The sequence below is a fragment of the Galeopterus variegatus genome, unplaced genomic scaffold (assembly GCF_000696425.1).
Source record: "Galeopterus variegatus unplaced genomic scaffold, G_variegatus-3.0.2 Scaffold2002, whole genome shotgun sequence".
Lineage (NCBI taxonomy): Eukaryota > Metazoa > Chordata > Mammalia > Dermoptera > Cynocephalidae > Galeopterus > Galeopterus variegatus.
This window is the reverse complement of record NW_007728113.1, coordinates 139366-153824: the sequence shown is the minus strand read 5'-3', so window position 1 is coordinate 153824 and position 14459 is coordinate 139366. Positions and strand designations below refer to the sequence as shown.

At 59.0% G+C, this 14459-nt stretch overlaps 2 protein-coding genes across 3 annotated transcripts in view; both read right to left on the bottom strand.

The window, feature by feature from the left end:
- MAP2K7 (mitogen-activated protein kinase kinase 7) overlaps positions 1-5737 on the bottom strand; it is a 9624-nt gene extending 3887 nt beyond the window's left edge. Inside the window, exons 1-6 of one of the 2 annotated variants that reach the window (XM_008580017.1) lie at positions 5467-5589; position 5330; positions 3703-3750; positions 545-686; positions 315-381; positions 62-175 (exon numbers count right to left, since the gene is read on the bottom strand). In XM_008580017.1, coding sequence (XP_008578239.1) covers positions 62-175; positions 315-381; positions 545-686; positions 3703-3750; position 5330; positions 5467-5589 — 495 coding nt within the window. Of the gene's footprint in view, positions 1-61; positions 176-314; positions 382-544; positions 687-3702; positions 3751-5329; positions 5331-5466 lie in introns of both variants that reach the window. The other variant, XM_008580018.1, reaches the window with a different exon arrangement.
- A 1581-nt stretch (positions 5738-7318) lies between these two features.
- Positions 7319-11314, bottom strand: LRRC8E (leucine rich repeat containing 8 family, member E). Its single transcript, XM_008580015.1, has 2 exons — positions 11172-11314; positions 7319-10327 (listed from the first exon to the last, which is right to left on the bottom strand). The coding sequence occupies exons 1-2, from the start codon at positions 11307-11309 to the stop codon at positions 8078-8080; spliced, it is 2388 nt and encodes a 795-aa protein (XP_008578237.1). The 5' UTR covers positions 11310-11314; the 3' UTR covers positions 7319-8077.
- Positions 11315-14459: the final 3145 nt, after the last annotated feature.

The following is a 14459-nucleotide window of genomic DNA, read 5'->3' as shown; positions in this document are numbered from 1 at the left end:
GGGCCCACGGGGGGCGGGCCCACGGGGGGCGGGGCCCACGGGGGGCGGGGCCCGGGCTCACCTTGACGGCGATGACATGCCCCGTCTTTCGGAAGCGCATCTTCCACACCTGGCCGCAGGTGCCGCTGCCCATCTCGCCTAGGTTCTCCAAGTCGTTGATTTCCGCCTGGTAGCGCTGGGAGGAGAGCGAGGGCTGAGGGCTGTAGGGTCCCCAGGGCCTCCGCCTGCACGCCCGGAACGAAACTAGCCCGGCTGTGTGCCCTGCCATATGCCCTGCCCGCCCCTCCACGGGGGTTGCCGAGCGAGGGTGGTACCTGGCCCCCGATGGTCAGGTAGCCCGTCTGCTTCATGATCTCCTGCAGCTTCTGGTCAATCTCGATGCTAGGGGAACAGGGAGCAGGTGCCGGTGGAGGAGGGTCCTGACCACCCAACGGGGTTCACACAGATTTAACCACCCTCCTCCTGGGGCCACACAGCAGTGCTCCCCACACTGCCCTCCTGAGTGCCCTATGGCCAGCTGGCCCAGCCCAGCTTGATCGCTCACCTCTCCATGCTGCGGGGCGTGAACAGGGTTGACGGAAGCCCCAGCATGTGGCGGGGCCGGGCGGGGGGCGTGGGGTGCTGAGGGGAGCTCTCCGAAGATGGCGAACGGATGCCCCCATCATTGGCCAGCGGGAGCGGCAGGGCTGGGGGGGTGAGAACCAGGGGTGGGGAGGGGTTAGTGCCCAGCTGGCCTCAGCTCCAGGTCTGGCACTGTGAGGGGACTCGGGACTCTCATCTTCCCCTCCCTGGTATCCCTCAGCTAGGCTGGCACAGCCCCCTGCCCTGCTAGGCGGGAGGGAGCTGGGTTCTCCCTCCCCACCCTCTGGAGAGTTCTCAGGGTGCCTCCTCCACCCCCCTGACCTGGAAGGAGCTGGAGTGGGAGGGGTAGTCCCCAGAGGCTGAGGGCTCATCCCCAAGTCTATGCTGACAGAGAAAAAAGGGGGACCCGTGGGGGTCCCTTGGCCCTGTGGCCTCCCTAGTATGTCCCTTCCCTCCCCACCTCTGCCCAGGAAACAGGCCTAGGGCCTCAGTGCCCACACACTCTGGACCACACCAGCACGGAATGCCTGCCAGGATCAGCCTGGGCTCTGGCTCTGCTGGCAACACTGAACTTGGCAGCCAACCAAGAGGGAGAGAGACCACCCTGGGAGGACAGCAGATGTGGGACCAAGTCTTCTGGCTGCTCCAGGGTCAGGGAGGGTCACCCCTCTCTGGCCAGCAGGTTGATCTGTAAGCCTCCCTGCATGGCCTGCACAGCTGGGGCCAACCAGGGTGGGGGCAGGGGCAGAACACCAGGCTGGGCCCATCTTCTTTAGGTGAGGGGATCCAGGTGGCAAAGCCCCTCCAAGGGCTGGCATAACTGGGCTGGGGGGGAGCGGGTGCTGGGCCAGGCAGGGGGTTTTGGTTTTTCCCAGCAGCCTGCATGCGGACAGCTCGGGCATGCTACAGGCAGGCGGCAGGCAGCGGGCAGGCAGCGGACACCCCAGGACGGGCAGGAGGCATTAGGGGGTGGGAGGGCAGGAGACAGACAGACAGGAACCAAGACTCAGGGCCTAGCTGCCCAGAGCAGGCGCTGCAGAGACAGGCCAGAGAGGGGCCTGGGACAGGAGAGCAGGTGCCCCGAGGAGCTAGGGATCTCCCTGGCTGGGCTGGCAAGGGGTTGAGGAGCAGAGGCCAGTGTGGCCCTGGGAGCTGATCCTCCACTGACCGGACACTCCAGCAGCCTGGTGCCCAGAAAGGGCAATGGTTTGCTCACTCTACACACACCCTCCCAGGCTCCCCTTCCCATGGGGCCCAAGGGCCTGCCACTCTCCACAGCCCTCAGTGGACACCCCCTTCCCTCTCTCTACACTTCCTGCCTTGCCCACCTTTCTTCCCACAGTTCTGCAGGCTCCTGATGACTTGGGCTCAGTGACCAATGAGGAGAGACATACACGCGTGAGTTGCTGGCAGCAGGGCCCTGTCCTTGCCCTGTTGGCCTGGGAGCCTAAGCTCAGCCAGCAAGAGAGGGGAGGTATAGGACACTGACGTGCAGTCTGAGAAGGGCGCAGGTCCCACCAAGGCCTGGCAGGAGCAAAGGAAGGGCTCTGGGGACTCAAGGACATGGCTGAGCCCAGTGCTCATGACCACCCTGGAGGCCCCACCTCCTGCTGCTCCTGACTACCTCCCCTGCTTTGTACCATCCCTGTGCCGCCTCTGCCCTGCCCATGGCCAGAATCACAGTCCTGATCCCTTCCTAGCTCCTGAGGGTCCCTGACCCCCTGCACCTGGACTCTCCTAAGATACTGCCTGGTTCTCCCTCCTAGGAGAAAGGGTCCCCTTTCTGCCCTGCACCATCAGCTCTCTGGGGGTGAGGACCACACCTCAACCTCTCCACACCTTGAGGAGCCCTATCAGTCCTCTCCCTCGAACAGTCCACCAGGCCCTCTGGGGGTTGCCCCAGAATCTGAGGAAAGAGCTGCTGGCCCCACAAATGGTGGAGATTTGAAGGGGACTGGTGGGGGGAGAGGGAGGGAGATACACAAAGGCCCTGAGAACGGAGGTCACAGAGGTGGTAATGGGGCCACAAGGCAGGTCTGGAGGGTGGAATTGAGAGCAAGATGGTTGGTGAGAGAGAGAGAATGAATGAGGGAGTGAGAGCAAGAGAACGCGTGAGGTACACGCTGACCGTCAGGAGCCATGGATGCCAGCCCACCGAGCATGCACACACACACAGGCATGGCACAAACCCTACACACATGCAGATGGGGACAGAGCCATCCCCTTCACCAACCATCTGACACACACACACACAGACACACACACACACACAGACACACACACACTCACAGGCTGTACACACACAAAGGGCTAACCTAAACACACTTACACACAACCACCCACAGGGCCAGCCCCCCCACCGCCCCCTGCCCCAGTCTCTCTCCCAACACACGCATGGGGCACAGCACGCCCAGGAACCAGCAAGGCCCAACTGCCCCACACATCTGCTCCCAAACACGCAGCCACCTGCGCACAGGGCCTCTGTCCCCTCCCACCTCCTCCAGAGGCTTCCCCTGACCGGCCCCCTGCAGAGCTTCTCACCAGGCTGGAATGTTCTCCCTGGCTGGGAATGTGCTCACTTGCCACCAGCAGCCCCCCGACTGCAGCCTCAGTGCTGCAAGGGGATGGCTGTCTGTTCTGCTCATTGCTGTGTCTCTGATGCCCAGACAGGCACAGCACGCAGTTGGGGGTTGGAGGGACACACATTCACCCAATTGTTGAGACAGATCAAATAGGCACCATCCATGGGCCTGGCCCAGCTCTCGCTCTCTCTCTCTCTCTCTCTCTCACTTATAAACACACACATGCACATGTGCGCACACACTTGCCCACTGGGCAGGCAACCAGCTCCCACTCAGTGGGGGAGCCTGCTTCCTCCTCTAAGGAGTCCAAACCCAGGCCCAAGAGGAAGGGAGGAGAAGGAGGTGAGAGGGCGCAGAGGAGGCTAGGGCTGGGCGGGACACTGCTCGTGTGGAGTGACAGAAAATGAGAGTGACAGAAGGAGACAGGAACATGGGAACACACAGAGAATGGGGGTATGGGGGATGGCATTCTGCGGCCGGGGCAGCGGTTAGGTCAATGGTGCAGATGTCCAAGCAGCGATGATAAAAAGGCTGGTACCTGCTCGTTGGGACGGGGCAGGAGCAGGGCTTAGAGTGATCACAATAACTGGATGGGGAGAAGGAAGAAAAAAACAACACCACGATAAATCACAACAGAAACGACCAATTTGTCCAAAAGAAAAGAAATCAAATCATAACAGAAGTGGGGGGGAGGCGCGAGGCACCAAACTGCAGAGATGGGTAGAAACCAACAGAGATGGGAGGATGGGGAGGATGGGATGGAGCGGACAAAGACACAGACACCTGGAGGGGGCTCCTCAGGGGCCTGCCCGCCATGGGCCTCTCCGGGCCTTGCTCTGAACTGGGGACAACCCTGTGTCATTCATGCTGGGGCCTCAGAGGGAAGCCCTGCAAAGCCCAGCAGTGACCCTCCATGTCTTGGCTGGGCTTCCTGACCCAGGCAGTGCCCAACACCATCACCTCCGCCCTGGGGCTTTCTCTGGATCCCCAAGAGACTCCCCAGGGAGGAATGCATGCTGACCCAGGTCAAAAGAAGGAGGGATGGGGTGGGGGGTGTCAGGCTATGAAGGTCAGGCAGGGTGACCAGGGAGTGGATGGAGTACCCAGATACGGAGGGGTGGCTTCCACCTCCTGTCAGGATGACCCCACAGGGAGCCATATAAATCACAAGGGTCATATCAGTGGGGATATTAAAAGTGGGCATCTTGCCAGGTCAAGAGAGACAGAGAAAGGGTCATGGGCGGGGGGGTATTGTTCACAAGGTCTGTGGGGAAGGGGAAAATCAGATTCTTTCCAGCAGAGAGGATTTAGGGATGGGGTTCTATGGGACGCAATGGGGCGGCTACATGTGGTCATGGTGATACTATGCCAGGTGTGTGTGGAGAGGGGTTGGGGGAGCTGTTGATTCAGGGTGACAAGATGTCAGGGAGGTAGGCACTGAGATGGTGGGATCGATCAGAAAGAAGTTGCAAGTGTGCTGGAGGGGCCCACTTATAGTCACGTTGGCCTTCAGTGTCCCTAGGTCTGGTGGGTGTGGGGAGAAGGGGAACAGTCACTTGAGCCCAAGTGACAAAGGCACCAGGCTGGGAGTTGAGTGTGCATTTCTGACACACTCGCCAAGATGGTGGTACTGACTGACACTAGTCACAGGGGTATGGGGGGGTCTGCTGAGCTCAATGACAAGGTCATCCCAGGCTGGGGAGAAGAAACCACCAGACAAGGCCACAGAAAGAGCGAGTGGGAGAATCTTCAGGTCAGAGATGGGAGGGTTATATGAGGTCAAGTGACCTTAGGTGTCCCCAGGCCAGGTGCGAGCGAGTGAGTGTGAGTGGATCATCCGCTGAACCCGGACAAGTTCCCAGGCCGTGGGGGGCGGGAGGGATACTTGACAGTAAACCTTGATGGCGGGAATAAAATCTTCGGGTCTAAAGGGATGTCTCTTTGCGGGGGACCTGGACGTGGTCACGGTCGCGTGGAGTGGAGGCACCCGGCTCAGGGCAAGTGACAGAGGCTCCGAGAATTACGGCGATGGGAACAGGTGACAAGGTGGGGGCCTCACCTGGAGCCGGGTAATTAGGCTCCCAGGCCCCGACGGTGGGAGCCCCCAGGCCGGGGGAGGGCCTCCCGGAGCCCTCCGGCCCCACGCCCCCCCGGGTCACCGTGACTCTCCCCGCGAGCCGACAGCGGCGGGGCGGAGAAGAGGAGGAGTGCGAGAGCCCCGGAAGAGGGGGCGGGGCGGGGCGGTGGGGGCGGGGCCTCCCTCGTATAACTTCGTATAATGTATGCTATACGAAGTTATTACGGGCCTGGGCCGCTGGGGGCTGATATCCAGGTTGAGGTCGATCCTCCGCCGGGCCTCGCGGTTCTCCTGCTTCAGCTTTGCTTCCAGGCGGGACAGCTTCTGCTCCAGGGAGGACGCCGCCATCTTCCCCGCCGCCGCCGCGCACCGCCCGGCCGCCCGTCAGTCCGGCAGACAAACACCGCACTGCGCTTGCGTCCAGATGACCCCGCCGAGCCGCCGTCTCGCCCTACACGGCGCATGCCCCCGGCGCGCACCCGCCCTTCCCGCGTGCGAACTTCTGCGCGTGCGTGTTTCGTCCCGACCTGAGGGATGACGCCATCTAGAGTTCGCGTCTGGCAACGGACAAACCGCCTCCCCCATCACTACCGTGGTGCGCATGCGCGAATTCCCGACAGCACAGGACACGGGCGCTGGGTGGAAACACCGCTCTTCAGAGCGCGGTGGGCGGGGAAAGCGATGCGCATGCGTACGGAGAGGGCGAGGGAGACGCGGTCACGCGCGTGGCTCCTGCCGCGCACGCGCATCCCTGGAACCTCTTTAACCTGCCGCGGTCACCCGTGGTCTCCACCGCGGTGCGTCCTCGGCCTCCCCCTTCTTCTTTCCGGCCTGGTCCTCTCTGGCAGCTTCGCCCTCGTACAACTGCCTGTCTCGCCTCGGACACTGTTTCATTAGGATCCCTGTTATGCTTAATTGCTGCCCGGCCTCCCGCTGGCAGCGAGCGCGGTGCCGCCTCTTCACCATAATTAGGCACCCGTGGGGATCCCTTTCCATTTCAGCCTGTCCCAGCAAGCTCAGGGTGGCCGAGGCCAGGCGGGAGGGGAGGGTCCAGCGTCCTCACCCCTGACTCCGGCGACGAGAGCAAGGTCAAGGCCAGCGTCCCTGGCCAGACCCCCGAGGGACCTTAAGACGCCTCGACCCCCAATCTGTCTCGCCCCTGGCACGTGAGCCCAGCTCCCGGACATGCCGAATTCCTATCTGACGGTCCCTGGGGTTAGGCTGCTCTGCCCGGCGCCCTGACAGCCTTTGCAGCTCCTTTAATTGAGTTGGAGGGTGTTGGGAAAATGTCCCCATCTGGAACCCTGGGTACCCCCGCCCCCAGAGCAGCCTGCCCCTGCTCTTAGGTGCCAGAGACACCCAGGAGGTGGCCAAGCCCAGGAAGTCACGTGTTCTGCCCGCTCTGGGTCTAACTTGAGAACACTTTGGGATGGGTGTCAGGGCGTGTGCTTATGGGTGGAGCAGACATAAAAGTTTGGAGTTAAGAAGATAAAAAGAGAGAAGGGTGGAAGAAAAGGGATTATCCAGAAAAGGCTGGGCAGAAGATGCCACCTACATTCTCCTTAGCTGAGGTCTTTCTACCTTTTCCTCTTCTGGGCTGCCTTCTGTGCCAGTGCTCCCACGAAAAAAGACAACCTTGATTATGCATACGGGTGTCACCACTTGGCTCCGTGAAATACAAGGCTTAGACAATGACAGGAATGGACATAAGAGATCAGACTTATAGTTCTAATAATTAGTATTATTTATTAAGCACCTACTGATGAACGCTCCCTCACAAAGGGAACATTCAAAAGACAGTTTCTGCCTGTCCTCAGAAAAATGTAGCCTTCACAGCAGGTGTTCTTAACCCGGAGTCCGCCAACCTTAGGAAGTTCATGAACAGTCCTGCGGGGGATCTCTCAATTGCCTGAAGTTGTCTGCAGAGTTTTGTCTGTGTACATGACTATTTTCCTGGGGAAGGACGTGTTCAGCTTTCTTCAGATTCTCAGAGTCTAGGGCTAAAAAAATTTTTTTTTTTTTTTTTTTTTTTTGGCCGCTGGCCAGTACAGGATCCGAACCCTTGACCTTTGTGTTATAACACCATGCTCTAACCAACCATGGATACTTATTCTTTAGGTCAGCGTTTCCCAACATGCAGTCTTAGGACCACCTGCAATCAGAATTACCTGGGATGCTTATTTATGAGCAGGTTCCTGGCCTCTACCCAAACCTTCTGAGTCAGTCTTTCAGGGGTGGGGCTGGGGATGTTTTGTTTTGTGCTAGCTTCCCAGTTGATTTTGTTGCACTGCTAAATATGAGAACCATTGTTCTGCGTTCACATGTCCTTAGTAAACAATTTATAAATAAGGGATTAGCATCAGAGTTAGGGTAAGGGGGTGGGGAGCTGGTCCTTGTGTCTGTGTCCCCTCCTTGGGAGAGAACCCCAGACATAAGCTGCTTTGTTGGGGCAGGGGGAGAGGGTTGGAAATCCCATTGGGATGTGCCCCCATCCCATATGTGGCACTAATTGAGCTGCAATGTCCAGGGGGGTGGTAGCAGTTCTGGTGTAGGGCTGGATGCAAGCCAGCCAGCCAAAGAGACAGGTGTGGTTTTGGTCTGAGAATCCTATGACTGAGTTAATCCCTCCAAATGGGGTTCCACCCCAAATCCACAACCTCCTGTCTCTCCCTAGACAAACCAGTCCCAGGATCTTGTCTGGGCCCCACCAGGCTGACATGTTGGCCCCTCCTCTCCTGGCCTGGGCCTACTTGGTCACCTCCCTTGGAAGACAATAGTGGAGATTCTGGAGCAGAAGCATCCACAGGCCTCTACCTCCACCTGCCCAACCCTGGCTTCACTCCTCCTCCATCTTCTCTCGCACCTCTGCTGGCAGGCCCTCATAAAGGGTGTCCTCCACCAGCAAACCCGCCTTCTTGAGCCCTGCACAGTGGCCAAGTTCTTCTGGCAGAGCCTCCAACCGGTTGCCGCTGAGCTCCAGGCGGCTGAGGGCTCTGAGGGCCCCCACGTGTGGCGAGAGCTGGCTCAGGTGGTTAAAGCCCAGAAGCAATGTCCGTAGCTTGCGGCAGAAGAAGAGCTCATCCGGCAGGGCCTCGAGGGCATTGTAGGAGACAGCTAGGTGCTGCAGGTTCTGCAAGAGGCCCACTTCTGGTGGCAGGGAGTGCAGCCCATTGTGGGACACATCTAGCAGACGGAGGCTGGAGCACAGGCCGAGCTGGGTGGGCAGGGTTTCGAGTTTGTTGTGGCTGAGGTAGAGCTGTTCAAGGCTCCTGAGCTTCCGCACGTGCTCGGGGACATAGGCAATCTGGTTGTGCCAAAGCCTAAGTGTGACCAGCTTTCGACAGTGCTGGAAGCTGAGGATCTCCTCGATGGACCGCAGGTGGTTGTCCTTGAGGTCAAGTTCCTGCAACGCCCCCAGGCTGAAGATGGCATGGGGGATGCGCTCCAGCCCACAGGCCACCAGCTCCAGCTCCCGCAATGCCACCAGCTTCTTGAGGCTGTTGAGGGCGAGCAAGCGGGCCCCATCATTGTGCAGGCTGAGACGCTGCAGATGCCCCGCCACATCAGTCACACTGGCTGGCACCTTCCCGGCATTGCTCCGTAGGGACAGCACCTTGAGCTGCTTCAGCTCCCGGAGGCTCTCGAGGGTGGCCGCCCGAGCCAGTTCTGGGAGGAAGAGCCCCTCCAGGTGCAACTCCTCCAGGCCACGAAGCCCGAACACCCAGAGGGGCACCTCTCGGAGCTCCTCACATTTGATGCGGATCACCTTCAGGCGGTCCCGTAGGAAGATCTGTGAGGAGAAGGGCAGCCTGGCCGGTGAGTGAAGCAAACTGAGCTCCTGCAAGTGCACCAGCTGTGACAGCCCTGGGGGGAAGGTGATATCCCCGATAGCCTCCAGCCGGAGCGCCTCCACCTCGCTGAGCTCGAAGACAGTGTCGGGCAGTCCAGGGAGCATGCAGAGGGCCAGCTCCAGCCGGCCCCGTGCGTTGCGCTGTAGCTTCTGCCGAAGCTTCTCGGGCGTCCACTCGTGGTTGAGGTTGAGCTGCTTCAGGCGGCTTTCGCTGACCTCGGAGAGGAAGACAGCAAAGCGCTTGGAGTAGAGAGAGTCATATTGGTCGATGAGGTGCAGCATGAAGGCAAAGTCATTCTTGACATCTGGGATGTCCCCCATGCCCGTCTCCTCCCGCACAGAACGGAAGGAGTATTCTTTAAGGGGCCGGTGGAAGAGCCAGTAGAGCGTGTAGAGGCAGGTGATCCCATAGACGCACACAAAGGAGATGTAGCAGAAGGCCAGCTTCGAGAAGAGGTGGGCCTTGGTGTGGTTGCAGCAGAAGCTGGCATAGCCGGTGACCTCGGAGGTCTCCACCCTGCAGGCCACCAGGAAGCTGATCTTCTCCACATAGACGAGGTTGTAGACCAGGATGGCAAGGAACTTGCATGCTTTGAGCACCGTCTGCCGGATGTACATCGTGTAGAGGATGTCACCCTCTTCCACATGCACACGGAACTTTTTGACCTTCTCAAACAAGGCTTTGGCCTGCTCACCCTCTTTCTTGTCTAGGAGCGTGACAGCCGGTGGCTCAGTCACCACCTTCTCAGGCTCCACCAGCACTTTCTCCTTCTCCTCCTCATCTGCCTTCCCCAGCCCGGCCCCTGCAGAGGCCACCATGGTGGCCATGGCCCGTCCAGCAGCCGGGCCCTTATGGTTCTCCCCAGAGACCTCGGACAGGGCCCGTGTGGTCCACGGCGAATCAAAACACTTGCCCAGGATGGAGATGAAGTGTTCGATCTTGGAGCTGGTGCCAGGGAACTTGAACCAGAAGCTGGTGCAGACCATGAAGATGAGTGTGTGAATGACAACCAGGTAGGGGAAGTACTTGGCGTACCAGTGGAGGGCCGTCTCGTAGCAGAGCTGGTTAATGAAGTTGTACTGCTGCAGGTCCAGATTGTTCTTGAGTCCGCTCACCTCCCGGAGGCCCCCCATCTGCTCCGAGACCCCCTGTGGCAGCAGTTGCTGGCACGGGGCCTCTGATGAGTTCTCCTGGGGTTCATGACTGGGCAGACAGATGATCTTGTCTTGGGTCACCTGATGATGGGGGGAGGGTGAAAGAAAGCGAGGGGGGCTGAGGATGCCTCAGGAGTTGGGGTAAGAGATGCAAGCTAAAGGCAGCTGACCCCAATCCCCAACTGTCGCCAGCTGGCTGTGACTCTGGAAGAGTTACTAAACCTCTCAGCTTCGCTCTTCATCTGAAAGAAATTGTGGGGTTGAATTGTGTACCCCCAAAAGATGTTGAAGTCCTAACCCCCAATACCTGTGAATGTGACCTTATTTGGAAATAAGGTCTTTGCAGATGTAATCAAGTTAAGATGAGGCATTAAGATGGGCCAAAATAAAATAAAATAAAAAGGGAAATGTGGACGCACACCCACACATGATTCAGGTGACGGTTCAGGGAGAGCACCATCTACAAGCCAAGGAATGCCTGGGGCTACGAGAATCCAGGAGAAGCGCATGGAACAGATTCTCTCTTACTGGCCTCACCCTGTCGATGACACCTTGATCTTGGACTTCTGGCCTCCAGAACTGTGAGACAATAAATTTCTGATGTTGAGGCCACTGAGTCTGGGCTACTTTGTTCCAGCAACCCTAGTAAATTCATACAGTAACTGCAGTCCCTTCTAGATTCCAGGGATAAAACAGTATTTTAAAAGTATGGAATGCGCAGCAATGCAGGGGACGCTGGTGCTGCTGCTGAGGGTGGTGGAGGAGCAAGGGGTCAGAATCGGTCCTGAGTGGGGCTCTGGATTTGGCTTCCTCTCTCCCCTTTCTTGGGTAACAGGAAGGCATCAGGTTTCTCCAGGTGATGACCCCACCCCTCCATGGCCCCACCCCTAGCTGGCCCCACCCCCTAGCTGGCCCCACCCCTCACCTGGAGGGTGCAGCCAAAGACCCCAATCATGAGCATGGCCACCGTCAGGTACTCGGCCAGCACGTCCCACCAGGGCTTGAGCACCTTGAAGGCGGGCTGCTGTTCCGTGAACTGCTTGAACTCAGCCACCGGGATCATCCTGCCTAAAAGAGGTGGGGGAACAGAGACCATCACTAAGGGACATCTGGTGGTGGGTCACCAGAAGAGGTGAACGCAGCCCTGTGCTCCCAGAACCCACCCAAGAGCTGTGCGTCACCCCTCCCCTCTTAGCCTGGCCATTTCCCACTCCCAGACCCTACCTCCTTCCCAGAACCAAGCAGCTCCCTGCACCTGTACCCCTATTTGACTGTCCTCTCACAGCTCTGTGCAGCCCACAGAGCCACTGTTCCCCAGCCTCCCCGTGCGGCCTTCTCGCAGAACCCAGGCATACCCCTCCCATCCTCGACACCGAGGCTCAAAACACCCACTCTGTTTTTCCCTTGCTCCAGACACGAAGTGCCTGGGCTGCCAGCCTTGGCTTTCACCGTCACCAGATCAGAGAGTGTCCCAAGGCTCAGGACTTCCGGGGCGTGGGTCCCCCACCCCCTCCAGGGACACTCCAGGCACCACCTCCAACCTCCAACTGGAAAAGCCGGCTGGAGCCTGGCTCTTGTTACCAGGGCCCCAGGGGCGGAGAGTGGCCAAGATGAAGGTTAGTCAGCCCTGGGGGTAAGGGGGCCTGGGACACCTGAGTTTCTAAAGGGCTACAGCCCGGAATGTGAGGTAGAAACCAGAGACCTGGGCTCTGAGAGGGAGGGAGTCGGGGGTGTGTCCAGATGGCCGAGTGGCGGAGGATCTGCAAATGTCAAGCTCTCAGGGTGACACCTACGACAGGGCTGGGCTGGCAGGCTCCTGCGTGGCCAGCCCACTCTGTCTGTCCTTGGGTTTCCTTCTAGACCAAGGTATCATTATTGTAGATACAGGCGGGCCAGACCCAAGTCACACGGGGGCGTGGAGCTCAAGCTGGGACATCACCCTCCAAGGCAGGCAGCCCCTTCCCCAAGGCTGGAGGGAGAACGAAATGGTGGGGCCCCTCGGCCAGTACCCAGGCTCCCCCAGTCCAAACACCCTGTCTTCTTATGCAGGTTCCTGGGAGACTCCTGTACTCATTCTGATAACCTGTCACTGGGTGCAGGCTGGCCAGGAAGGGAGGCATCTGGGCCACCAGCTGGTTCTCTCTGGCCTCCCACCCATTTCCCGGGGACGAATCTCAGGAAACCTTGGCCCCCTGTCCCACACCTCAGCCAACTGCTCTAACACTTCCATGCCTCCCTTTTCCATCCGTATGTCCCCCAAAGGCTTTGGGGTGACTCCTGAGTGAGGACATGGTGGGGGAGAGGGTTGTATTATAGGATGCAGGCTCCACCCACCAGGCTGAAGGCTGGGCAGTCTGCACCCGCCACACCCCTCAGTCCCCCCAGAGGCTCCCACCACTGTCTGCGGGATCTGCATGCTTGTGCCTGTTCACATGGGGACTCTCCTCACAAGCCTGATATGTCATGGGCCCTTGACTCAGTCCCTGATTCACCCAGAACCAAGGACATCCAAGGGGTGTCCAGAGCACAGGATCCCTCACACGATGACCCATCCCTCACGGTTACTTACACTCCCTGTCCTAAGCAAAAAGCAAAGAGTGAAAATATCCCAGCCTGTGTCACCAGAATTTAATCTAATAGGAACATGCCCAGGGCAGCTCAACAGCCCCCAAGGGATGAATGTACATGGCAGTTACCAAAAGGGACACCTAGGGGCATTTTTGGAGCATGCATACTTGTGCATAGAGGGTTGCAAGTGCAAACACACACGCTGAGCTGAGACCTCAAACCAGGGAGCCATAAGACCGTCTTTCAGTTCCTGCCACCCACTGTGGCCTTGAAGGACCCTTCCAAGGACGCTGCTCAGGAGCTGTGGCAGAGACCAACTTCCTGTCCTTGCTACCCTTCAGGACCCATCTTGGGGTGGTGTAAGCTCTGCCACCCCCTGTCCGGGGTGCACAGTCACAGGTAAGAAAGCAGAAACACTCAGGGTCCCACAAGGACCGCCCAGTGGCTCCCAGGGAACAAGGTGTATGCATAGACATCACCAAGAGACAGACTCGGGGGTTGTCATTAACTTTCTCCATGACTCACACTTGACGGTCCTGACCCTGCCATTAAATTTCCGCAGACGCATGGCTGACCCCCTGTGTCAGAGCAGAGATGGTGGGAGGGCCTAGGAAGAGGGGCTCACAGAATTGGGGGAGGGGTAGAGAAACATCACAACGGTGACCACACTCAACTATGTCACTGGATTCCCTCAATGCCTCATTTTATCCCAACTCTGGGAGCGTGGGTGTCGGAACCCTTGTCCTCCAGACTCAGGGGAGAGAAATGACTTACTTAAGGTTTCACTGTTACAAGTGCTGTTCAAGGTCTGGCCCATCAGACCCCCATGGTCTGTCTGTCTGATCGCACCCACTCTGTTCCATGTGGGGAGAAACTTCTCACTGAGATGCAGCATCTTTGCCAGTAGAGCCTGAGAGCTGTGTTCCTGCCGGCCAGGCTGGGGGGTCTTGTCAGCCTAGGCGCCACCCATCCAAGTCTCACCCTGCTTCACTTTAGACCCTCCTCAAGCCACTTAGTCTCCAAAAGTAGGGAGGGCCAGTTCCTGCCATGGGGTTAGCACTGGAGGGTGCCTCCGCCCAGCCCCCTCCCCAGCCACAGCCCATGCGAAGCAGCCAGGAAGAAACAGCCAACAGTTCTCAGCCCTGAGAGGGGCCTGGAGAGCACAAGGTCCAACCTCTGCGTTTTACACCAGGGGGAAACTGAGGTCTAGGGTGGAGAAGTGTCGCCCCTTCATAGCAGACCTTGGCTCCGTGGACTCCCAGCCTAGTACTTTTCCAAGCTGCCCCTGCCAGGACTTGAGGGTCTGGGGAGTCTTGAAGTTCAGGAGCCCCAGCCAGCAGGCTGGTGGAGACCCCCAAATGGCAGGGTTTGGGGGCTTTGAGGGGCTCTCAGGGGTGAGTTGTCACTGCTTTCTCAGCCCTCGGAGAAGAGAGTCAAGGAGGTCAAGACCCTCAAGGTTGACCCTGCCTGTGGATCATTCCAGTCGCTTAGCCAGGCCTGCCTTGCTCCCAGGACAAGCGCCCCTTGGGCCAGGCGTGGGTTTGCGCCGTCCCCGTTCCCACCCGCACCCCGCCCCGTCTCCAGCCCCGCAGCTCCTGGTGTGCCCCGGGGGCCCGCCGAGGCCACAGTGCCAGCCGCACCTGGG

What these genes read in the sequence shown, in the direction of transcription:
- LRRC8E (XM_008580015.1), bottom strand. Translation starts at nt 11,309, where the DNA reads ATGATCCCGGTGGCTGAGTTCAAGCAGTTCACGGAACAGCAGCCCGCC. An exon ending in TCTTTGGCTGCACCCTCCAG is followed by an intron (nt 10,328 to 11,171) that starts GTGAGGGGTGGG and finishes CCCCATCATCAG; the next exon opens with GTGACCCAAGACAAGATCAT.